At 40.2% G+C, this 25,952-nt stretch overlaps 1 protein-coding gene across 1 annotated transcript; it reads left to right on the top strand.

Annotated features, from left to right (window-relative positions):
- Nucleotides 1-327: 327 nt before the first annotated feature.
- TACC3 (transforming acidic coiled-coil containing protein 3) lies at nt 328-19,377 on the top strand. The gene is made up of 16 exons (XM_015625470.2): nt 328-430; nt 3,991-4,171; nt 4,308-4,453; nt 6,740-7,822; nt 8,944-9,043; nt 9,471-9,663; nt 10,502-10,548; nt 11,411-11,544; nt 12,164-12,275; nt 12,977-13,129; nt 15,429-15,505; nt 15,596-15,639; nt 16,587-16,747; nt 18,073-18,179; nt 18,396-18,516; nt 19,203-19,377. The coding sequence occupies exons 2-16, from the start codon at nt 3,992-3,994 to the stop codon at nt 19,266-19,268; spliced, it is 2,724 nt and encodes a 907-aa protein (XP_015480956.1). The 5' UTR covers nt 328-430; nt 3,991; the 3' UTR covers nt 19,269-19,377.
- The last annotated feature ends 6,575 nt before the right edge of the window (nt 19,378-25,952 follow it).

The following is a 25,952-nucleotide window of genomic DNA, read 5'->3' as shown; positions in this document are numbered from 1 at the left end:
CAGCCTGCCCCTGAGGGCTGCCAGGCACGGGGCCGTGCTCGGGGACACGGGGACAAGGTGACACGGTGACACAGGGACACGGGGACAAGGTGACACGGTGACACAGGGACACGGGGACACGGGGACATTTGTGCAGCCCGGGGAGTTTGTCCCGGGTGGAACCGCGCCTGCACTGCCCGCTCTGCCCCGCGCGGGGGCGCGCGCTGGGGGGCCGTAACGGTCACGCGTGGCTCTGTCCCCGCCCCTCTCCCTCAGGACGCTCTTTTGATTGGCAGGCGCTCCCCGGACGCCGCTCCCTCATTGGCGGGCCGGGGCTTCCGTTGGGTTTGAAATCGTGTGGCGGCGGCGCAGGGGTTGCGGCCGGTGGTGGGTGTAGTGTGCGCCGCCTCAGCTGAGCGCCCTGAGGGCTCGTCCCGGGAACTGCCGGCAGGTACGCGGGGCTTGGGGACCCCGCTGTAAGGCGATGAAGGTTTGGGGCGAAGTGTTTAGGTATCCCTTTGTGAGATTGGGTGCTGCAGGGGGTTTGGTGACTCTTCTGTGAGCGATGAGGGGGAAGGCTCAGAGAAGTTCGGGCTCTGTAAGCTTGAGGCAGTGTGGGACTGGGAGGGGCTGTGTCGGGGCCTCTTGGTTAGATTGGAGCGTTCGGGGACCGCTCTGGGAGCTTGGGGTAGGGGGAGGGTTTAGGGCCTTTCTGTGGCTCTGGAGTACTGGGGTAGGGGAGCTCTGGGGTTACCCTGTGAGTTTGGGGGCAGGCTTGGTGACCCCTCTAAGCTTGAGGTGGTTTGAGTTTGATGGGGGGACTGAGGATCCCGCAGTAAGCTTGGGGTGGTGTGATGCTTGGGGATTTTAGCGAAATTCGTGCTTGGGGTGCTGTGGGACTGGGGGTGTCTCCTTGTCTGGGGTGTCAGGGGCACTTCTGTGAGCTTCAGATTAAGATATTTGGGGGTTATTTCTGTCAGTTTAAGGATGAAGCGAAGGCAGGAGCTTGGGGATAATGGCAGGAGCTCAGGTGCTCCGCCCACTGAAGTCGGGGGTGAGGTGAGGGTCTTGGGAGCATCTCTGTGTTTTGAGGATGATATGGGGTTGATGGGTAACTCGGGGTGAGTCAGGAACTGGAGCAGGGTTGGGGTTGGGTTTTTGCGGGTTTTTCTTCAGGTTTTTTTTTGTTTTGTTTTGTTGTGTTTTTTTTTTTTACTTAAAACACGTCTCGGTGCCATGATGGGCAGGGATGGAACTCCTGAAAAGCCCTCCCTGGCCTTGCTGCTCCTCCCTTGCAGTCAGGAAAAGGTGATTAGGATAGGCTTGCTTCTCGGGAGAGTATTTATTTGTTCTGACGTGAGATTTTTGCAGGAAAATAAATATATATCAGTTAGCTGTGTGTTAGTTTGTATGGAAGTATTAACTGCACGTACCAATATGCTTTGCCATGAGTGAGTGCTCTGCATCTCGGCTGCTGGAGGAGTTCAGAAGGATAATTAAGTAGAAAAATTCCATCTCTGCCCTGCATGTTCAGCGGCTTTTCAGACATTTGAGACCATGTTGGTATTTAGGATATTGTGTTCCATTATTTGTTAAACAACAGGTTGCTTGAAACACTTTACAAATGATAGATGACTGAGGATTAATTATCTGATGTCATGTCATTGAATTTATGCTGATTCTTAACTGTAGAATAGCAGGTTTCCTGCATGTGTCCACATAACTATTCTTCTAAAACAAGGAGCATTTTCATTTTTGTGAACTTTGATAGCTCCATGGAAAAGTTTGGGTTGAAAGGGACCTTGAATATTATCTGGTTCTAACCTCCCTCACAGGGAGGGAACCCTCTCACGGACATGGACACCTTCCAATAGACCAGGTTGCTCCAAGCCCCATCTGGCCTTGAACTTTGTTGTGCTATAGTGAGAAAACCTGCTGCCTTTCATAATACTTGTGTGCCTTGCATGCTGACCACTTCAAACACAGATATGAATAAGGCTTCCCTTTTACTTTATCACACCTACTAGCTAATGAACTTGTGGAATACAATTTAGATCAAATCTTGACTGCAAATTTTTAAAATAAAATGAATTACTTTTAATATTTCAATCCTAGAAAGAAACTTGATTTTTAGATTTAATATGTAAAGTGTATATGTATATGGTGTCAGTTTTTTTGGTTTAGCAAGGATATGCAAGTAGCTCAATGACAAAGCCGAAAAAGTCTCCAAACAAACTTCCCCTGCTTATGGAGCTTGTTTTAGAAGGCGTTGAAAACTTCTGTGTCTTAGGCTTGTTTCTAAAATAATTACAGTAAAAAATAAGGTTTGTAAAGATTCACTTCATCTGTTGTCTCAATTCTAGTTTGCAATAAAGGAAAGCAATGACGTTCACTTCAAGTCCTACAAGTGATTAATGTAAAAATACTTAATACAAAAAATAACCTGAAGCATTAATATGATGAATAAAGAAGGAATGAAGAAATAGCTAATAATGGCGTGCTTTGCATGCCATTGCTTCTGCAGCTATTGTTTGCATTCCATTGCTGATTGAAAGTGCTGTTGTCAGGCTTGCAGACAAAGCAGCTGAGTTCCGCGGAGAGTACGAAACAAATTTTCCTGTAAGGATTAATATAGGAGTGGAGAAATGTTTGGAGGATTATGTACAGAAATTTGAATACATAGGGAAAGAAGATTGAAAACATGACTTAAAATTTTCAGTCGAAATGTTCTTGTTACCTCTGTATGACACTGAAAATAATCATATGTAGTCTTCCTCAGCTGATTTTCTAGATTAATCCTGAATATATGATGGAGAAATAGGTTAAGGTCATGACATGTTTGGTCAAATCAAGCATTTGAGATCATTTAGAATGGTTACACATTGCAGAAAGCAAATCTCTTCACTTGATTCTGGTAATCTTGCACATGATAAAAGAGAATACATCAACTCTTATGAAATAAATCGCTTTGATAGCAGTTTTTCCAATAAATAACTGCATTTCTCACGTGTCATCCTTCACAGACAGTGGTTATGCTTAGATCTTCCTTGCCTTACCTTCTGTCTGTTGCTTTTTTTTTCAAAAGCAGCTGTGCATCACTGAGTGTTAGTGTTAACTTTTAAGAACAGCAGAGGCTCCAGTGGGAATAAAAAGCAGGCAGAGTTCAAGTACATACAGCATGGTGGCTTGCCTGGTGTATTTTAAGGCTGCTTTGTACTTTTTTTCTAATTTATTTTCATCCTTAATCTTAGTTGCAGCCAAGGCTTTAGTTTCAAGTTCGTCACACTAGTATAACTAGATCAGTATTTAACAATCTACCAAAGCTTGTGCATCTCCATTATAAGAACAATATTTCAGAAATACCTTTCTAATGATGATTTTTCTCAGATTTGCATACCAGTGATGTCTGTGCTGCAAAGGATTCCTAAGTACTGTGTGCTTTACAAGAGCAGCATATGCTCAGACAGTGCAGGAGAAGGCTAATTTGATTCAGGGCTCTGATCCCAAACACACCCTAACTAGCCAAATTTGTTTCTGTGGTTTGCTAGTGTACAATGTAGTAATGAGACCATGTGAGTAAACAGATGATTGTCATCTGTCTCATCTGCCCCTTGCAGAAGCAGTTGTGCTGCTTAGCTGGATGCCCTGCTACAAGAGATGTGGCTATACCTCACTGGCTGAAGGGGTTGGGAATGGGGAAACATTGAGCTCCCTTTAAAAGACAGGCAGCTTAATTAGTAAGGCTAGAATGTGACCTGTGGAAGCCATAATGTCAACAATTAGCTTCTCAAGCCCCTACCAAAAGCAGTGGAGCTTTGCACTGCTGCTTTTAGATACCTCAGAGAAAGGCCCTGTGAAGACTTTCCAGGAAATGCTTCCAACTTGCTCTTTGAAGCTGTTAGTCTTGGATAGTCAATCCCAGGCTGCCAACTTCTTCCATTATCTCGAAGTGCATCTGGCTGACCACACCCTCTCATTCATGCTGCGGTGCTGTGTGTGTTGATGTTCTAGAATGAGTCTGCAGATTTTAAATGCAGAAAATGCAGAAAATGGAGGAAGCATTAAGGATGATTTAACAGTGGAAGACTGTGGCTTTTTCTTTGCGCCGCCGGAACCTACGGGGAGACCTTCTATTCTTCGCCTGTCCCAGAAAGAAAACTTGCCACCAAAAAGTGTGGGAAAAGTGATGAAGGTAAACTTTTGGTTTTGTATTATTCTTTCTCCTTCTATGATCTCTTCTACTGAATGCATGTGCTATTTGGTGCTTGAAAAATACTGTGCTAATGTTTTTCCTTTTTTTTTTTTTTCCCCCCCACCCTTTTCTTAAGGTAACCTTTCAAACTCCTCAAAGAGATCCTCACACTCGAAAAATCCTGAGTCCTACTATGACAGATAAACTTCAGACTGCTTTTGCACTTGACGATTGCCGTGAAGATGTGGCAGATGATGTTTTAGTTGCACTCTCTTATTCTGAGTGAGTAGTGAATCCACTGCTTGCTGTGTTACCTGTGTGGGACATGCTCAAGTTAACTTTGCCTATTTTAAACCTGTATAGTTAAAAAATAATTTTCTATTCTATAACAAGATGTAAATTGTGCAAGAAGACCAAAATTAATACTGACCAATTCATGAACTTTTTCAAGGTAACTTATTTTAAGAAAATTTTATATTGATTTTAATATTAATTATGGAACTTTATTTCTAACGCCTCTGTAACTGATTTCATTAAGGTAACTTATGGTATGGATAAATACCTTGAGGAGAGATACTGTAAGAAACAGTTTTGTAATCTTTGTTTGATGTAAGGTTTTTGTGTGAGAGTAAAACTATTCTGAAGCTAAAGACTTAAAGCTAAGCCTTAAAATATCTTATGTGTTAAGTACTGTTGTATCTTGAGGAGTAAAATCTAAAGAGATAAATCTTCTGAAGGGTTAGCTTGAATTGACACCTTGAGTTGGGGAGTATTAAGATTTCCTTTAATCAAGCAACGCAAAGTGAATATAACATCAGTCACAAGTGTAAACATGTTTATGTGCCTCTATAGTCTAGCAGCCTGAGTCTCAAAGTGGCTCATAGTAGCTGTTTGGAGAAGAGCATGAAATCTGTAATGTTTCAATTTGGGGGTCTTGTGAAAAGATTAAATGTAAATTTTTGTTACTGACTTGTAGCCCCCCCCTTTAAACTACTATAGACATCTAACACCTGTAATCCCACCAGCAAGAAGTCTCAGGTCTTAGTTTTGCCTTCTGCAAACAAATATACCCTTTTGTTTGTTTTTAACTACCCAATACTTTCATTTGATCCTTGTTTTTGTTGTTGGGAGGGAGAGAAAGTGGAAAAGGTGGGAACACTTAAATGTTCTTTAAGTGTATAAATTTGCTTCAACTGTTTATTTCCATGTACAAACTAGTTCAGAAAGCTATTTCTGTACTAACCACCACAATTAAATAATGTAATGGTATTTATGCCCCAAACTCATTGCTTGCACAAATAAACAAAGATTTAGTACTTATAGGGTTCAAGTGAGTTTAAAGGATCAGCACTGAATTATTTCAGTTAGGGCATGATTGTATCAATGCACTGCTTGTACTGAACGTGTCCTTTCTAGTTTTAAAATGTGAGGATTTGTTTGTAGCAAATAGTGGAAAAGGCTCCGTGTTGCTGTACCGGGTCACTTGTGACTCCTCACAAGTGATTGACCTTCCAAGCAGGTATCTCCCTCCTGACTGGCATTTATTAGGTTAAACACTGAAGCAGAGTGGGAGGGACCTGAGTAGTCGCAGCCTGGGGCTGAGCTATTGCCGGGAAGAGGCGCTCAAACCGGGTGAGAAGAACTTCTTCAGCTCTTATCTCCCGCCTCTGCTTTCAAGTTTATCAAAGTGGAGTTTTTAGTGAGTGGCTTTTAATCGTGTTCTGTTCTGCAGCAGATAAGGATGGCACATAGAAATAATAACTTTATGGAGGGAGAAAACAATGGGAGGAAATCCTCTTTCAGGAAGTAATGGCTTAACTCTCTGTAGTCTGAGGCTGAGCTTTCAGAAGTTGTGTAGAGTTTGGGGACGTAAAGTGGAGAGCAGTAAGTTGTAGAATACTCAGCAAGAACGAGTACACAAACTGTTTAACCTGTGTCTTTTACTAGAAAATATTACCTTTCTCTTACTGGAGAAGTGTTTTGTTATATCACTCTGCTCTTCAGATCTGCTGTTGTACAGAATTCAGAGTGCCTGAAATCCAGGTTCTCTTTTTGTATGTAGGCCCTCAAAAATCAAATGCTGATGAATACTTTCAGTGGGGGTAAAAATATTTGCCAGAATGCCCAGACAAAGTAATAATTAGTGTGGGAGTACCTGAATCATGACTTGGTTTGGTCCCAGACTCGTTTGTCATGACTCAGATGAATCTGCATGAAGATGGTACCACAAGATGTGCTTGTGTTTGAGCTGCTGTTTCAGCAATGTGTTTCAGTGCCTAGTGAAAGAGCAGTGTCCAAATGGCAATGTCCAAATGCTGTGGTGAGTGGAGCAGTCTCCAGGAATGACTGACATAATGTGGCAAGGCTGTGTAGAACAGGTAGCTTAAGAACACTGACTAGCTTCAAGGGTTGATCTCCCTATGTTTCATGTTTACCAGAGGTCATAAGCCTTGACTGTTTAGGCTACAAGACCATGCAAAGCTACTTCTGCAAGTCTTTCTAAAGATAATTTCAAACTATGCCTGCAGAGTTACTATATCATCTTTCTTTTTTTTTTTTTAAATGCAGCACATGTCAACAAAAGACTGAAGCTGAAACAAACAATACGCAAATGCCAGAGAAGGTCAGCGTGGCTCCTTACCCAGATGATGAGATGCCAGTGAGGAGTCGAGGTTCTTACAGTCTTGATTTTGATAACTTAGATGACATCAATCCTTTTCAAAGTTCAGTACAGTTGCCTCATTCTCCTGGAAATCTGCAAAAGTCTCCTGTAAAAGTGTCCAGCAGCCCTGAGAAAACTATTGAAAAAAGTAATGATTCTCTTGTGCAGGATGATGCAGTTCCTTTTGCTTCAACCACAGCAACTACAGATTGTTTAGGTGAAGACAAGGCTCTCATCTCTGAAAAAGAATCTGCACTGAGTGAGCTGGAGTCTAGCAAATCCAAGCTGTCCCCTAAGCAAACAACTGGTGACTCTGAGCAGGGTGTGAAGTCTGCTTCCACAGATGCAAGCCAAACTGATAATTCAGTGGTATTAGCAGAGGCACCTACATCTCCTGTACAGTCACCTGGCAACTTAGGTCCCAGCAGTTCTGATGCAAGTAACTCTCTTAAAACTAGAGAATCAAAGCTTCAGAATGTTTCAGCAGCAGAAAAAGCCTCTGCAGGAGAGTCAAAGCCTGATGAAGAGCTGGGTGTCTCCAAAGGGAAACCTGCAGAAAAGCCTGATGTCACCAAGCCCGGACCAGTAAAACTGGAATTTGACTTTGATAATACCACTGCTAGAAAACCACCTCCTAAGAAACTAGGTAAAAGACCTGGAATTAAGCCACCTTCCAAAAAAATTCCTATTACCAAAACAAAACCGGAGAATACTGAAGTGCAAAATAAAAGTAATGTGGAAGATGAAATCCCTCTTCCTAAAGCATCTTATAAATTTGACTGGGACAAACTTGATGATCCAAACTTTAATCCATTTGGAGGAGGCTCTAAAATTTCCACCTCACCCAAGTGTTCTAAACCCAGCTCTCAGAAAGTTCACCTACCAGAAGAACAGGAGAGTACCTCACCAAGAAGGGAACCTCTTCCAGTGGAGCAGGATAACAGGTCAAGTACCTGTGAAACTCTTGAGAAAGAAGAACCCAAAAATCTGTAAGTGAATCTGTAGCTGAATGCAGAAGCACTTTGAATTCATGAGAAAAGTATCTCAGACTAGTCCATTCCTACTTCTTAGACTGCATCCCTCCTAGGTTGGCAGAGTCTGTTGTAATCTATAACACAATTATGTTGCAACAGCAAAGACCTTAATTGGGGAAACTCTTGAGATGACTAGCTTTAGGTAAAAGGTGTTCTTAAGTCTGGGAGAATGGGAGAGAATAGGCTTAGATGGAAAGAGCATTGTTCAAGTGGTGCTTTCCCCACGCCTCCAAGATTAAAGTGTGGAGAATCAGGTGACTGTTACTGTCTTTAAATAAAACAGGGAAGTAGGCAGCAGTGTTGCACATGGTGCAGCATGGGAAGGGATCAGCCAGTTTTGTTCCCTGCTAAACTCTGATGTGCTGTTTCTTCCCCGGATGTTCTTGGTATCTAAATGCTATCTCCAATAAAACCTGTCTGAAGCTGCATTTTTTTTGGCAGCACACAAGCTTTTTATTTGAGGATGGAATATGTTGTTACCTTTCCTAGAAAGTCTAGTTATTAATGTTACTATAGACAGTCAGGTGCTTGCCAGAACTAGACTGGTACAAATTGTTTGTTTGACAGAAATGTTTGCACTTTTGCTCCCTGTGTAACATGATCAGTTACTGTTTACCAAGGTGAAAAGTTTACTTACTGCTGACAACATGAGTATTGGACTTCTCTAATGAAGTTCACACCAATAATCACAGCATTGCCTTGGAAAGAGGAACAGACTGTATCTAATTCTGTTCTTAATTAAACAAAGAGCCTATCTTTAACTTAAAAAAAGCAATGAGCCTAAAAATGGAAATAAGAGAGCAGTGTTAAATGAATATGAATAAGTGATGCTGTTCTGACTTACTGCTTCTGGTGGAGGGAGAGCTTTGTGTCACATAAGTTGTCACCAGGTGAGACAGTAAATTTACATCTACACCCTCTGTAAAGCTTCCTGTGCTGTGGCAGTAGAAACTCTGAAGTAAGAGAGTTTTTCTCTCTTCTCTTTTCTTCTGTTCATCTGGTAGTACAGAATTCAAACTGCGTGACATAAATACTGATTTTTTGTTTTCCTCTTTTATTCTGTTTATTTTCTTTAGGGAAATTGTTGAGCAGAATGTGGTAGAAGACATGCCAAAAACTGAAGAAGTGAAGCCAGGAGTTCAAGTGGAAGCTGAACTTCCAGGAAAAGGAGAAGTGGTAAGGTATAGGAAGGATAGCCAGTTCTTACCAAGTTGTTCCATAAAACAGAGTTCTGACTTAATGACTTAATCTTGTGAAACCTATTTTTGACATTTTGTCTAAGAATTAGGGTTTATGCATCTTCAGCAGCTCTAGAGGGTGTGTCAGCTGTGCAGCGCATGTTCTGAAAGTAACATCAAATTGGTACCTTGGTATTTAGTATCTTTTTTGACCAGGAATTGTATATAAGGGTGTAGACTCTAAAAAAATGACTCCTGAGCTGTGCTCAGTGTTGGTAATTTAGTTTTTATGCCTGTGAATACTTGTTCTATTATATTTGCTGCCCAATTAGTTTATCACAAACCAATTTGATCATTAAAATTATTTTCATTGCATTTTAAAATAATTATTTTAACAATTAAAAGGATTTTGTTTTTCTCATCAGGAGAAGCAAATGAGCCCATCTAAAACATCTCCAGCTAATGTTGCCCCCTCTCAAGATAATTTGGTTTCTACTGACAGTAGAAAAAAGTCAATGGCTGCAGAAGAAATTAAACCTAGTTCCCCCAGAACTGAAGTAACAGCAGTTGAGACAGCTAATGCTGAACCTGAAGAGATCTTCAGACCATCATCAGAAGGTAAGGGCATTTCTTTTAATCAGACAGAAAATCTATTGTTTCAATAATGTGAATATACATTTCTACTTAAGTTTTATTATGGATTCTAGTTTTTCTCTCATTCTGCCCTTCTGAAAGGACTCCAGAACCCACAGTGACTAGCAGTACTGGGAAATGTATCTAAGCCTAAGTTCAAAAAGCTGGCTATTAGAATTCAGCGGCCTGTGGGGATAGTTTCTGTACCAGCATAAATTCTGTCTTTTTAGAGTTTCAGTGGCAGTTTCTGTGCTGAAAATTTGCTCCACTAAAATTATTTCTGGTGTTGCAGACTGTGTAAATTGAGAGCTCGAGAGCTGTACAGGTGTGTGTTTGAGTCTTGTAGGTTATTGCAGGCCTTAGCACTAGTGTGATACTGCAATGTGAATGATCTTCCTCACAAGCATGAGTGGAATCACTGAATTGGGAAATGGTTATAACTTCATACTTCAAATCTGAGCTGTGTGCTAATTTTAATGGTGAGATTGACAATCTTGCTCTTTCATGGGACATTGTGTATAATAATATGAGTGTGCTTGTCACTTGAACCATAGAACAACAGAAGTTCTTCAGCCGTATGTTAAATCCTACATATTCTTACAAGTATTTGGGAACAAATGGAAGTTGTAAGTTTGAATAGTTTAGAAATCCTTGCTTTTTTCAGGTCTGGATAAAAAGGCAGTATTTTGAACAAATGAAGAGCTATAAGTTATGAGAATGAGAGCAGGGATTTATTTGCTTTATACACGTGTATTTGTTTCTCTCTGTGGTAGGACAGTTTGGCAGTATTGCATCTTCATTGTATTGTTCCCTCCTTTTCCAGTTTTTGGAATGGGCATAGACTATCTGGAACAGTTTGGGTCTTCATCAGTAAGTATGACATTAAGTATTTTGTTTGCCTTCTTGGCAGTGTGGAGGAGAAAGCAAAGGTGAAAATGTCAAGCCTTAAATGTTTTCATGAATTAACTTTGCTTTGAATTATCCTTAGAAATTGTCATTTATTCCCAAAGAATATGATGACAAGGCTGGGTAGGGGGTGATGGTGCAAGGAAATGTAGTTATAAGCAATTCAGCTAAAAACCTAAGGTCTCTGCCTGTCAGTGTGCAAAGGTGCTATTTTTCTTTAATAGCAGTGGAACTGAGGTGAATGCTATTTCACTTCTGGCCAAAACTGCTAGAACATAATGCTTTAAAAGTGCAGGATCATTGTTTCAAAAACATTTTTCCTAAGCTCTTTTGCTTTATGGCCAGTTTCAGGAAATCTGTCTCTAAGTGGGGCTTGTCATGTTTTAATCTGTTCAGCTTAGTTATTCTTTCTTCTGCTTGGGTCCAGAATAGGAGTATCTCTGAGCAGTGAATGCACTGAATTAAAATTGTTTTGGTTATGCTGTGTTTGTTCTTATTGTTTTATGAGCAAAGAGAAAATGGCATACACTGCTTTTCCAGCTTACAATACTATGCTTTTTCCTCAGTGTTCTTCTGGTTTGGAATAGTTCATTAATGTTTGCCCTTTTGGTTCTGTCCGTGAGCAGATTGAGGTCTCTTGATATTACATAAGGACTTAAGCATGTGGGCACAGAGTTCTCTTATGTAATTTTCCTCCTGAGAACAGTGCTCTGGCCACTGAAGAATAGGCTCACCCACTCTTCAGAGGATTATTTGTGTGTGGGTGGGATGTGTGCGTTGTGCTCTGAAGCAACAGATCTGCCAGTTTATGCCTCTTTCCCTTCAGTTCAAAGAATCAGCCTTGAGAAAACAGTCACTGTATTTGAAGTTTGATCCTCTGTTGAGAGACAGTCCAAGAAAGCCAGTTTGTGGTACTTTTGAATCAAATGAGAGCATCATGACAGCTCCATCTCAGCCTGGGTAGGTATTGACTTATAGAAAATCAGAGTTGTTTAGCTTGGAAAAGACCTTTCAGATTGTCAAGTTCAACAGTTAACCCAGCACAGGGGAGTCCACCACTGAACCATATCCCTAAGTACCATCTCCACCTATCTTTTAAATACCTCCAGGTCTGGTGACTTCCCTGCTCCAATGCTTGACCACCCTTTCAGTGAAGAAACTTCACCTAATGTCCAATGTAAGCCTCCCCTGGTGAAATTTGAGGCTGTTTCATCTAGACTTGTTCCTTGGGAGACGAATTCCCACATCATAACAAACTCCCCTCAGGTTGCTTTAGAGAGTGAGAAGGTCCCCTGAGCCTTCTCTCCATGCTGAGCCCCCTGCAGTTGTCCCTCATCAGAGTTGTGCTCCAGACCCTTCCCCAGCTCTGTGCCCTTCTCTGGACATGCTCCAGCACCTTAATGTCCTTCTAGTGAGATGCCTAAAACTGAACACAGGATTCAAGGTGTGGCTTCACCAGTGCTGGGTACAGGGGTGACAATCACTGCCCTGGCCTGGCTGCACAGACTGAACTGGTACAAGAGCTTTGCAAAGACAGACAGTACTTGAATATAATGGTGTTATGTTTGTTCATTTTCAGTCTTGTTGCTGATTTAAGTAACTTGCATGAGGAAGCTGGAAAGCCTCTAGTGAGTCTTCAGAGTGAAGAAAAACCAAAAGGACTAGATCTTCTGGGAACATTTACAACTTCTGTAAGGGTGTCTGGAATGCTATCAGCTTTTATGTTGATAGTTTGGGAAGGGGATAGCCTATGTTCTGGATTTAAGAATTATGCAGATATTTTAGGTATTGCAGAATGAGATAAATGTTTATTTAAACTGTTGTTTTAAACCAGGTTGGATAGTCATTTATATCAAAGTTGAACTTTGTGATGAACATTTTCTTAAGTATTAAAAGTATTTTTTGTGGAAACTGATGCCATTGCACAGGCTCTGTGGGAATTTGAGCTGTTTTTGAGAGTGGTCTAGTCAAGCAATCTTTTTTTAAGTGTAAGTCAAGCTACAAAAGACAAGCTTTGTATGTAATTGCATTGGGGGGATGAAAAGCACTTAGGTTAAACTGGATGCTTTTGCAGCTATGGTTTATAGTTTGAACAGATCTGCCCACAGCAGCTCATCCTGAAATGGTCTCTCTTTCACTTGTGTGGAGCAGCATGGTATTATCTGCTTTGTTTCTGATAGCTGTAATTGGTGGATAGCAGTTCTGCTTCTACCTTGTAGAAATTTCTTAAGAGATGGTCAACTTCAAAGTAAGAAAGTTTTATGCTAAGCAAGTTCTGGAGGTATCTTGCGTGTTTAAGTGAGATATGTTGACTTGGCATCAAATAACCTGTGTACACCTAGTCAATGTATGACAGTAGGAATCTGTTGAAACTTTGAATTTTTCTTTTCAGGATGCTGCTCCCCTAATTCCAGACTCCCTGGGTAGTGATGTTCCTCCAGTCCCTTTTGCCACTTCTACAAACACTGCAGTGGATGCTATTATAGATGTGCTAAAATATAGCCAAAAAGACATGGATGCAGCTGTTGAACTGGTCAAGAGAGAGGTATGGGGGCCCTTCCAAAGCAGAACTTGCCATAGCCTTGAAAGGTCCTTTTGTTTGGATTGTCTTGGATAAATCTCTACTTGACAGTTTTTTTTCATCATACTTGACAGAAGTATCTCGTTATAAAAAAACTTTTTGTGGACTTGATGTGTGCTGTAAGTATAGGACTCTTTAGAGCTAACACTTAAGGGAATAGGACAAACTTCATTATTAGTCAGGTTCTGCCTTAGATCTGGCCACTTTTAAAAGGCACATGTTATGAGATGGGTTAGGCTTAATATCAGTGACCTGGATACTTTTTCAAGAGGCAGGAAATAGATTTTCATGCTAATGGAAGAGAGTGACTTATGTAATTCCCCTAAAACAAACTAAAACTCTAGTACCAGTCCAGTGCTGTGATGAATTCTTTTCTTGTGGGATGTGAATAGTCTGTCCAGCTGTGAAGCTGTGTCCAGCTGTGAAGGTGAGATCTGGACCTCACTCCAGAGAAGAAGGATGTTAGTGAAGGAGGGAAGTAGCTGGAAAGATTTTAAGCCTGTTCTGTAATTACAGAAATTGCCTTTAAAAGCCAATCTTCTGACTGATGGAAGAACACTTTTATATCCACTCATTTCTAAAATTTGAGTACTTGATTCATTATGACTTCTGAGCTATATAACCTTACGAACACTAAATAATGTAAGAGGAGTACTTAAGCATAAATGTCCTTAAAGCTAATTGTATTACTTCAGCAAAAATTGGAGCTTTCAAATTTCCTGACTGCTCTACTGTAGTCAGTGGCACTAGGGACACCAAACAAGGATGACCTATGATTATTTGCTGCTGAAGTTATTCTTTTGTTTTAGAGCACAGAGATAGTGGCTTTTTTATGAATAACTTTTCCTTTCTGTCATTTAGGAGGTGACCTTCACCCAGCATATTGTCTGGTAAAAGAAAGTAAATGTGGCTTTGACAGGGGACAGCTTTTAGTGCATTGATCTAAAACTAAGAATCTATACAATAGCAAGGGGTAAAGCTTGCAATATCTTCAAACTGCTGCTCTTTCATGTTGCAAAGAGCTACTTTAAACCTGCAAATATTGTTGCAGGTATGACTGGATGACTCCAACTGTGTCACTGAAATAAAAAGGTCAGGGATTAAAATATTAACCAGAAAGGAAGACAGACTAAATTTTTTTTTATTTTAATTTTTAAATTTTTTTTTCTGTGAAACAACTCAGGAATATGAGACAAGTGAAAACTTTTTTCCTTCTAATGAAATGCAGCACTTGGGAACACTTGCTTTTTTGGGGTCTACTGAACCATTTTTGAGCTTGCAAGTGCAAGTTTCTAACTTGTTTCTATCTTCACATACTTTTACTGTTGTAATTTTTTTTCTAGCTTAAGTATTACTAATTCTCTTAATAGCTTGTACATTTTTTCAGTAGTGTCCTGCTTCCTGTCACCTGAAATAGTGCAATATATTTAAAATTAGATTGCTCTAAAATAAATATTGAAAAATCAGTGTAGTATAGTTACTATGTAGTTTTGTGACAAAACTAACAGTAATTACGAGCTTTTTCTTTAAATTCCAGGTTATTCTATGTGTTTTCAGCCTCTTGTCTTTGAAGGCCTCCCACAGTGCAGTCAGCTCTGTGTTAGTTTTTAAACATAACTTTGTCTTGAGGTCTTTGTTATGGAGTTTGCACAGTGTTTAGCAAAGAATATTTGTGCTGCTTAATTCTGTTACTGTGAGCTCTGCTTTAGTTTAGCTGATATGAAATAGGTATCATTATTCTCAAATGAATTGAGGCATCTTTTAATTCTCCCCCTTCCACATTCCCTAATTTAGTGTTGAGTATAAGTTACTGCAAATAGCAATTTGATCTTGAACAGGCTTCTGGTATTTGTTCTCTCATGTTAATATTAGCAGGTTTGTGGAGTGTTTTGTTTTTTTGTTTGTGCTGTAGATGGGGGAAATGCGTGTCACTTGAGAGAATGTTCCTTGGCCCATTGTGTTCTCTCAGAAGTTATAGTTATTTACACAGACACTGAGTAAGAGTAGCCAAGAGGTTGATTGGGCTGAGTTGGCTCTGATTTTGCCACTTGAAGAGATACTGGCAATATGCTGGGAATCATATATGCAAAATATCTAAACTTTATTTCTGTCAAGTTTGTAATTAAACAATTTTGATTCCATTAAGAATAAGAACTCAATTTTTTTTTCTCTATTAAGTAGCTGCCCTTCAGACTGTTTTTAGTACTAAATCTTTTATCTATTTTTCTGCAAAAAGTAAAAGCTTACCTTTTCACCCTCAAAGGTTCAAGAGAAAGAGCTGGAGATTCAGAAATGGAGTCAGAAATATGATAAGCTTCACATGGAATACAAGGAAATGGGGTATGAATCTGTCCTGGCTTTTATAGCTACTTAGTTTTTCCAGATGCTTTTTCTTACTTACGTTCAATTTTTCTTTTTCATGGTTTTTAGAAAAATAGTTGCTGAATTTGAACAGACAATAACACAAATTGTGGGTAAGTTCCATATTTATACTTTGAGTGCCTTGGGGGGCTGGGGCATGCTTAGCCCAGAGTTACTAAAGGAGGTTAGTAGTCTTTCATCTCTGATATTAGCATTTCAAGTGCTTCCAGGGTAAGTGTAAGGTTTAAGACAAGGTAGACTAACAATTTTATGCATATTCATACAGATATGATATCATTTGATAGGTAATGATGACTTTTTGAATCAAGCATGAACACAACTGTTTATTACTCTCCACTGGAGTGTGAGCTGTTAGTTTATTATAACTGGCAGATCCAGTTGTCAGCACTTTGTGTTTAGTTGTTTATAATTTGACATCATTTAAATGGCAAGGTATCACTAGAAGTTCTTGCTGGACATATCTGGCATTTTGCTTTAGTCAATTTTGTGGCTTGGAAACTAGGAAAGACATCCAGTGAAGCTCTTGTTATATAGTTACATTTTGTTAGCTCAAAGCTGAAATAGGCACATCTGTGCCAGCTCTTTTGTGCTCCTCCTCTAAGGCCATGGGAAACATAACTTGGGTGTGCTAACCCAAGCCTCTTCTGAAAGTTTGCTGTGCTAGTCTGACTTGTTATCCCAGTCTCCTCCAGATCTTCCAGCTGTTGGGTATGTTTAATGAAAAATATTTTTGGATTCCTTGCTCCTATCACAGCATACAAGGCTCCTGTTAGGGTAAACTTGAGTGGAGTATTTTGACTACAGTGTAGGAGAAAAAATGTTTTTGGCAAGCATTGTCATGGTATTTGGTGTGAGGAAATATATAAAAAGATACAAAGACTACTTAAAAGCACAGACATGGTGTCTTTACAGGTGAGGCTGTGTTATGGGACCTTTGTAAGGGGAAGAATTGAAGGTGGGGGAGTTGTTGGTGTCTGTACTATGGATCTGGTCTTATGCTAAAGCAGTAATTATCATGGGTTAACTCCCCTTTCTCTAGAGGATGCTCAGAAGCAGAAGGAAATCTCAAGGAAAGAAATACAGAAGCTGATGGAAGAGAAACAGCAAGCTATTTCAGATCTGAACTCTATGGAGAAGTCCTTCTCTGAGCTCTTCAAGCGACTTGAAAAACAGAAAGATGCATTAGAGGGTTACCATAAAGTAAGATGATTGAATGTTAATAATATCCTTCCAAAATAAAGGAGATTTAGTGGTGAGGAAGTGGTGAACTTTCTGGAGTAGCCATTAATTAGACAGTATAGGGACTACCTGTAAAACCAGGTGGTAAGTTGTTTATTTAAAGATTATAAAAAAACTACTAATTTGTTGTATTTAGTAACTGCTTTCTAAGATATCATCTTACTTCAAGTCAAAGTTTCTTCAGACAGAAGTGAGCTGTTTCTTGCTGCAACACATCTTTTTTGTTAGTCTTAGAGATACTCTTCTGTGGCAACTGCTGCATAAGAGCAGTTTTTTTCCCCTACATATTTAATGGATAATCAAGAGGATGTGCAATTACAAGTCAGAATAATAGGTTATTAGGTTCTCCCTACTAAAATGCTTGCGGGGTTTTTCTGAAGCTAAAGTCAAGCCTTCGTTCTGCATCTTCTTTAGAGGCTAGAGGAAGGAAGCTAATGAGGAATATAAGCTATGGTTTCTTACTCTATGAAATGCATAAAATTTGATTTGGTTGGTGCGTAAAAGAAGTACCTTCAGATTTTTTTCATTCAGTTTTCCTTTAATGTTCCTGTTTACTAAAACTCAAAAACTAGCCCGTTAGACTTTTCATGGTAAGTCTTAGAAACAGGTATAGTGTCTGTAACAACTTAAGTTTTCTTCTTTGCCAGCATGTCAGGCTTCCTTCGTCTTGTTTCCTTTCCATCTCCACCCTAAATCCAGATGCCCTTTCCTTAGCACAGAGATAAACACAACTAGGAAACACAGTTACTAAATTCAAGATCTTCAATTAGTAGAGTCTTAGCAATTGTTTCAAACAGTTCCAACTTCCTACAATAGTTAATAAAATGTGTTCATAGTGTGACTACCAAGGTAATTTTCTTGCTGTTAGTGTTGGATTTGTTTACATCAGGGTCCAAAGCCTGAATCTTTCCATGGGTTCTATGAAGTAGTTGGATTTCTAGCTATTCTTGTGACAGTTGTAACTTAATACAAAGCTGATTTTAAAAAAAATTGGAGCAAAACAAACAAAACCAAGTAATGACTGTTATTTTTGTGACCTTCTTTAGTAGACTTTGCTACTAAATAATGTATTGGGGGGAAATGTGGTGAATAAATGTTTGCAAAGTTAAGGTAGTTGAAAGGAGGCAGTTTAGTCCATATAGGACTGTGGGATTTCACAGTAGTTCCTGTTATTCCAGTCAGTCCTGTCACTCAGGTGTAGTCAAATAACCCATTTGTTCAAGTGGGGGGACTGTTCCATCCACTAGCTTAAACAGCTAACTGAACTTCTTGGGGTTTTGGGACAGAATGAAGAAGTTCTGAAGAAATGTGCAGAAGATTACTTGGCTAGAATTAAGAAAGAGGAGCAGAGATACCAGGCACTCAAAGCACATGCTGAAGAAAAGCTGAAGCAGTAAGTACCATGTCAAGAAGCCAGGTAGCAGGAGTGACATACATAGTTTTCACAGTTGCTGCAGAATGTGGTTTAATAGTGCCAAAACTTGGCTTAAATTTAAATTAAATATTTCATTTGCTGATTAATCCAAAGTACAAGCATCTAGTGAGTTTCTGTGAGAGCTTTGCTATGCTGTCTGGAGGGGATGTAAACGCCATCTTGCACCTGTTTCAGAGCCAATGAGGAAATTGCTCAGGTTCGCAGCAAAGCAAAATTGGAGACTGCAGCACTTCAAGCCACTCTGCGCAAAGAACAGATGAGGATCCAGTCTTTAGAGAAAAGCCTTGAGCAAAAGGTCAGTCACAATGCCATGGGTGAGTCTCTTCAAGCTATTGCCTTAGAATAGGTCAGGAACTGCCTTGTATCAGGGCTAGAAGAAATCTTGCTAACTGTGGTAGTTTGGATGGCTGCTGTTCTGGCAGGCTTTGGGAAATTGGCATTGAGACATAAGGCACAACTCTCAGAGTCAGGACTTGCCTCTATGTTCAGAATTTTTTTGGAGCACAGGGTTTGTTTCCAAACCAATCTGGGCTCCTGTGTCAGAAGATTTTAAATAATTCTACAAACAGGAAATTGCCACATGTCAGTAGAAGTATCAAGGCATCATTTTACAGAGTCTGTCTTGTGAAGATTAAAATCTAAAACTGTCCATATCTTGAATTTTGGTGTACCTTACAAAGGCTGAGTCCCAAAAGCCTTGTTTCCCTGGATTAGTAGGTCTCCATGTATTATGGGAATGTCTGTGGAAGAAGCAGAAAACAGTATAGTGGACTCTGGCTCATTTCCTGAGGCTCCTAAGGAGGCGATGTTGTGATCTTTGGCATAGTAGACTGTCCTTTACATGAAATTTGCATGAGCCACCATCATGGAAATGGACTTTCTGTTGCATTTATTAGCAAACAGGACTTACTGCAATTCAGCTCGCTACAAGGTTGTAACATAGTTTGGACATACCTGAAACTTGCTTTTTTTCTTCCACAGACTAAAGAAAATGATGAATTAACAAAAATCTGTGATGACTTGATCTTGAAGATGGAAAAAAATTGATATCTTAACTGTCTTGTAAATATGTTTATTTTCTCTAAATTGTTGTCTTGTGTGTTCACTCACTTTTTATGTATGTGGGGAAAAAATAAAATTCTTGATTCACATTTGTCTTCTATATTACTGGCTGTATCTGTTCTAGGAAACATCTGTTAACTTAAGTTCAACTGCTGTTTCCAGTAAGTAATGATGTCTTTGATAGCATTTTAACACATTGCTCAAAGGAAAAACTTCTAGTGAGTGTACCTTCAGTCTGTTCCCTGTGTAAGAACTCCAAAACTCTATACTCTTAACCTGGTTTTGCTGGGGAAGGTTGCCATGAGTGTTGTCTCTATTTTGCACTTGCTGCTCTATCACTTAAATCAAGGCATTCCAGAGTTACAAGACTGAAGTAAAACTGAGCCTGCACAAATGCTATAAAGTATTTAATAATTTAAAAAGACTTGGAACTAAACTTTGGCTTTGATTTGTGGGTTCAGGTTTTTTTTATTATTATTAAGAGTGATTTTGTTTTTGCAGATAAGCCAAGCAGAGGGTTTAATGGCAGGACTGATTGCTGCTCTCCTTCTCTGGGATTTTCCATGTCATTAGTCTGTCTGACACTATTGACTACAAAATCTTCAGTCAATCTCACTGGCCCTGTCTGTAATGGAGAGCCTTGAGATCTGTGGGCTGCAGGTCACAGGTTATGATGAAGTCAGCCCTAGGCAATAGCTGACATCTTGGATAAGCTGTTATTACCTGACAGACAGCAGCAGGATTGTCTCAGTGCAAGCTATAACTTTAGACTTATAAAATTACATGTGAGTTTATTTCCTCACTTCCCTGACTTGTAGATGCACTTCAGAAGGGCTGTTGTTGCTGAGTGTGCTGAGCTGCACTTGGAGCCCTTCCCTTAAATCAATGTACTCTGCCTGGGCAGGTGGAAAAATGAGCAGCAATGCCTTGAAGTCCAGAGTCAGCTCCTCTGTGAGGCAGCTACTGCTCAGTGTAGGTAGCAGGAGCACCCTATAGATCAAAGTCAGTTAATCAATGTACTTCAGGTTTGTGATTTGTGGGGTTTTCTTTGTGATTTCTGCACTAATGTGAGAGAGTGACAGCAGTGGCAGTGATATTAAATGCCTGGCTCTTGCAGAAGTTGTGCTGTACTTTTTAACTTGTAGCTTAGGAAAGTGGCAGATGGGAGAGAAGAAATAGCTGTAGAAGAGTGTACAAAACCAAAATTCACTATCCTTTTCTTCAGCTTCAGGTTGTAGGATTCCCTTGGGATGTTCCTTTTTAAATAGACAACCATACTGGTAAGAAATCTTATACTTTGTCTAATTTGGGAAATGTCTTAGTTATGGAAACAGATTTTTACTAGATTTGCAATAAAATGGTTTGAAAGGGACATCAAAGATCCTCAGCCCCCCTGTCATGGGCAGGGACCATGAGACCAGGTTGCTTGGAGCCCCATCCAGCCTGGCCTTGAACACTTCCCAGGGTGGGTTATCCACAGATTCTCTGGGCAAGACACGAGGCTGGCATGGAAGTTGCTGCTATTAGGCTACAGTTAGCAAGGCCTCAGCCTTCAGTCCCAGAGGTCAGATCTGTGCTGTGCTCCCTGGTATTGGATCATTGCTGTGGTGTGATGAGCCAGACTCGTCTGGGGGAAAGAGCAGTGACTGGTTGAAGCTGCTGTTTTACAATAGATCACTGTGTTATACAGGTTCACTTTGTGCATAAAAAGAGGGGTAGCAAAGGGCAGAGTGTTTCAGGGATAAAGGGATATTTATTAGAGATGAGCCTGCAATCCTAAATACTTCCACAAGGTGTAGCTGCTGCCCTTTGAAATAGGGGCTTTCTGGGGTGCTGCTTCACATTGCAGAGCTGGAGGCTGGCCCTCTTCTCGAGTTGTGCTTAATGCTAGTAAGACAATTGTTTTTATGGATTTCTGTCGGAATGGATAAAGAACTGCACAGTGTATGATAAATAGTAAACTGTAAATAGTGACAATGTTCTCTGGAGTTCTTGTGCTACAGGTGCTAAAGCATTGCACCGCTTGTGTGCACCTGTAGGGAAACTGCTGCATCAGGGAGCACTGGGCTCTTCCTTTCCTTCTTGTGTTTTTCAGGTTAAAATGACTTTGTATTCTTCCCCTGGCTTTCTATTATTGATGCAGAATATCTCTGGTCCAGTTTGCTAGGTGATGTGAGGAGAGACTTAAAATGTATTTTGTTGTTTCTTGAATATAGCGGCTGTACAGACACCACCACCCCCAGTGTGTTGACAGAGGTGAATACAAATGCCAGTAGAGACCAGCATGCCAGATACAGGTGCAAGCATTGTGTTGATGCCTGAAAATTCTTGTATGATATGAAAAATTTTGTTAAGAATCACTCCTTGTGTGTCCAGTTACTGCCTGTTGATATTAAATGCTGGAAATTGCCACATTCCTACTGTAATCTGTCACCCCTGCCATGGGAAATCTGCCCAGGGCTCTCTTGTTTGCTGCTTGTGTCAGTACCTACAAGAAAACTGACAGTACATGGAAACCAATGCTTAAATGGAGATGGCTATAAAATGCCAGGGCACTGAGCAGGGAGGAGTGAGCAGCTTTGCTATGTATGAGTCCCTGAGGATTAACCTCAGTGGATAACTTGGATATAACCTTGGATAACTATTTTCCTTACCAAAGGCTAGGGGGCAAGGAAGGCCTCTGTATTTTAAAATGCTCAGAAAGGCTGGATGATTTTTCTCTGCAGGTGCAATCTGTACCTCCAAATTAACACTCACACCATCTGTAAGAATTTGGTATTTTGTAATTCCTAGATGAAAGCGTCATTTAAGTGTTGCCTTCCTTACTTAAAGAATTGTTCTTGTGACTATCCTAATGCTGGACAGTCCCCTCAGAACTCAGCTTTAGAGTGGAGGTGCCTAAATACATATTAGTCAATTTGTGTGAGCTGTTGTGTAGAAAATATACGCGTTTCAGTAGGATTAGTTAGTGTTTGCTTACTAAGAATTATGCTGTCTTGTTTTTTGCATTATTGCCATTTACTTACTGATGTGAACTGCCTGTTCTGCAAGCAGGCTATGGGATGGAAAAGTGATACTACTTGGTGCCTTTTATTTATTACTTCTATGAAAAATTGTCAGGTGCTGTACAAACAGAGGATGATACTTCCTTCTCCAGACAACCTATTTCCAGTTGAAGTATTTGGGAAGGATGTGTTTTATCTCAGAGCTGATTAAGGTAGAGCAAAGGTACTGAACCTTTTTCCCAGCCATTTTCATTTGTGTTCCACCAAAACAAATTTTCAGCAGAACATTCATCATTGTCCACGTACAGACTTTAGTCTCCTGCATGTTCTGACATTGTGGCTTTAAGCCTCTTTGGAGTCAGGGAATCTCTCCAGATTGATCTAGAGTTAGTGGGTTGCATGTTGACCAGTTTTCCAGTCCTATTATAAAGCTTTGACAGCACAGAGTACGTAAAGAAACGTCACAGTTTGACATGAGGGAATTTCAGGAGTCACCTTGGCGTGAAATTAAAACTAGGCAAGGGCTGAATCAAACTTTGACTTCAGCTGGACTTCTAAACAGCTTTACTTCTTAGGTTTCAAGTTACAGCTCCAAAGCAAGTATTTTTCTCCTCCCTTTTGTAAAAATTAAAACACAGAAGAAAATCAGAGAAATAATGGACAGTCTCCCTTTTTTATTCAGTTTGGAGGATGAATTTACTACTTGAACAAAAGCCTACAGGAATAACATAAAGCAGAAAAGGGAAATTAGTACTAATTTTCCATTAGAAAACCAATGGTAAAAACATTTAATGTCAGCAGTTTCTTTGGCTGTATAAGGAGGTCTCCATTTCTTTAAAAGTCATTAGATCATGACATGACTAATCCTTTTATGGTTCTGAAAGATCTGTGTGGTTTGACTTTGACAAATGGATCAGTCACAGCATCTACTTTCTTACAGATTTCCTCTCCAGCACATCTAATACAGACAAACTAAATCCTTTGTATTGGTCAAGGGGAAGGAAATTCCTCATGAGTTTTGTCCTATTCTTGGTGATAGTGCATGTAAAATTAACTGCAATTTACATCAGCTATTTGCTTTTCAGCTCCTGCTACCAGATTTTTGCTGGTGATGTCTCTGCTGTTTGAAAGTCTCTCTTGTAGTTTGCAGACAGAACCTGTGTCAAACCCTGATTATTTTTTTTTGTCTCCTTGTGAGAGGGTTTCACAATGAAGTTCTGCTGTCCTCAAGAGGTTTGTGGTGTAACTTTATTTGTCTCCATGGAGTCTCTCCTGGTTCTGAGTGTGTAAGAGGACATTCCCTTGGGCAGACCATGACAGGAGCTGCTGGAGCTGGGGACCAGCTTGCCTGACTGTGTGTGTGATGGGCCTCAGTAGCCCAGAAGCAGCTGTGGCTGTTCAGCAGGGCTGACACGTGTTGTGGCACCAAGTGTGCCCACTGGTGTTGATTGGCTTGTTTGGCTTGAGGAAAGAGCCACTTGGGACACAAAAACTGTCCTCTTTAAATCCACTTAGATTTGCAGCACAAGACTATGTGAGGAAGATCTTTGTACGCTTCCAATACCATTTTCTGTATCACCTCAGCCCCAAACTTGATAACTTTTGTACAATGCCAGGGCTTCAGACTCTTCTGGAGGAAATGGTGTGGGATGACACTGAATTAGCTAATGAATCATTTAATTTTTTTCTTTTATCTCTGTTTTCCAAATTTGCTAAGTAACATTGCATCCTGGAGCCCAGCCAACTACTTTACTTTTTACTTTTTAATTTTTTCTAATACCTTCTCTCCAGTGCCATATAATTTTTTTTCTCTAAATCAAGAACCAATATCACCACCCACCCAACACAAGTAAATGCATGTGTCAAATTCAATGAACCCATTTCCTTTTGAATAAGTTCTTCAAATTAGTTATCCATTATTTCCTCTTGGAATGCACCAGCTAAAAAAAGAACAAAGCTGTGGGGGTCAAGCAGCCCCTATCAGTCAGTATGAACAGGCTGTGCTTCCTGGAGCTCAGGAAGGTGCCAGTCAAACCCAGGTGCAGAGGAAATCCAAATGTTTCCCATTAATTTCATGTGTGGAATTTGTCTCCAATTTAACAGGTAGCATTAAAGAAACAAAAACAATGAAACAAACCAGCAATGGATGGTAGATCCAGGAACTGAACATTTTTGGGAAAGTTAGTTATGCAACATTTCAATATGCAAGAAGTTCCATTGGTTGTCTGTGTCTTGGATTTTGAACACCATTCCTTGCCTTTCTTTCCATTAGCAAAGCCAACTGGCCTGTGCTTGGGAGGCAAGTGACAAGTGTTACCCTGGCTTACACTGAGGAGTTTTGTGAGAGCCTGTGCCTGACAGCTGATAATTTTATTTGTGATCATGGCACCATGCTTCACTGTTCTGTTTGAAGGCATTGTTGGTGTTATATGGGAGAACTATGTTTGGGTTGGAAGAGAGGTAAATGTTGGTCTAAAAATACATCCAGCCTGGCTCCTAAACTGAGGAGACTTGGATGCAATGACTGCTTTGTTTTCCCAATCACAGCAACATCTGCTTGCTGCTTCTCTGATTTTTTCCTGGTGTTCACCCTGGCCCCCAGTGTTTAGATGCAGAAAGCCACAGCATATAATCCATAGTATCAGTAAATAATGTTGTTTATTGGATGTTGCAGTAATGATGGGGTTTAGTTAATTTCAGGGTGTAATGACCTAGGTGATACGAAGTGAATTTGAGCACAGGGATCTGAGGGCTGAGTAGTAACATGCTCTTGGACAGACCACTTTGGTGCTCTGCACCACTCTTTTCCTTGGAGGTGTCTGGGGATTAACAGTGTCTACTTCTTTTACACCACACACTTGAGGTTTTCAGTTCCAAAAGCTGAGTGTGTTGCTAATATTTTCCATCTGAGGGGCAGCCTGGAGCTAGCACTTCAAATTTTAGCCTCACAGATCTCATGATAGGAAAGCTGTTGTTCCAATAGATGAACTAATTAACAATGAAGCATCACATCTGTTTGAAAAATCTCTGCTGTAGTTTCTATGGAGATTTCTGTAAATAAATAAAATAATTTCCAAAACAGTGTTTTGATCAGCAGTTGGTTTCCAAACAATAGAACTCATATCTGGGTCTCAAATCTGAAGTCTCCAGACCAGATCTAGTATCACCGGAATTTGGGACAACAGGACTGGTAGATTTGCTGTGGATTTAACTCTTTAATGTAGGTGATGCTCATAACTCCCCCTTCCAACGAGAAACCTGATCTAAAAATTTTGGGTTCTTTTTGCATTACCTATGACAAGCAGTGTAGCAGCTGTGTCTGTTATTAGAGCATGTGGTAAAACATCACATATTTATAATGAGAAAAATGTGATGTTTCAAAATAAAAGTGGAAACAGCTCCATGTTTTCTGTAAAATGAGTGTTTTTAAGTAAAGAGTTTTTAATGTGTGGTTGCTGTTAGGACCCTGAGCAAGGCAGAAGCACCTCATGGGCATCCCTTTGCAGAGCCCGGAGCAGCTGGTACTGACAAATCCATCACTCCAGCTCAGGATATTTCAGTGCTTGGAGTGACTCTTCACAAGCAGTGAGAGTTATTAACCTCCTTCTGGAGCCTGAGGTCCCTGCAGTGACAATTATGCAAAGTACAGCCTGGAGTCTGCTTG

The sequence above is a fragment of the Parus major genome, chromosome 4 (genome assembly GCF_001522545.3).
Source record: "Parus major isolate Abel chromosome 4, Parus_major1.1, whole genome shotgun sequence".
Lineage (NCBI taxonomy): Eukaryota > Metazoa > Chordata > Aves > Passeriformes > Paridae > Parus > Parus major.
The sequence above is the reverse complement of the archived record's forward strand: the minus strand, read 5'-3'. Positions and strand labels throughout refer to the sequence as shown.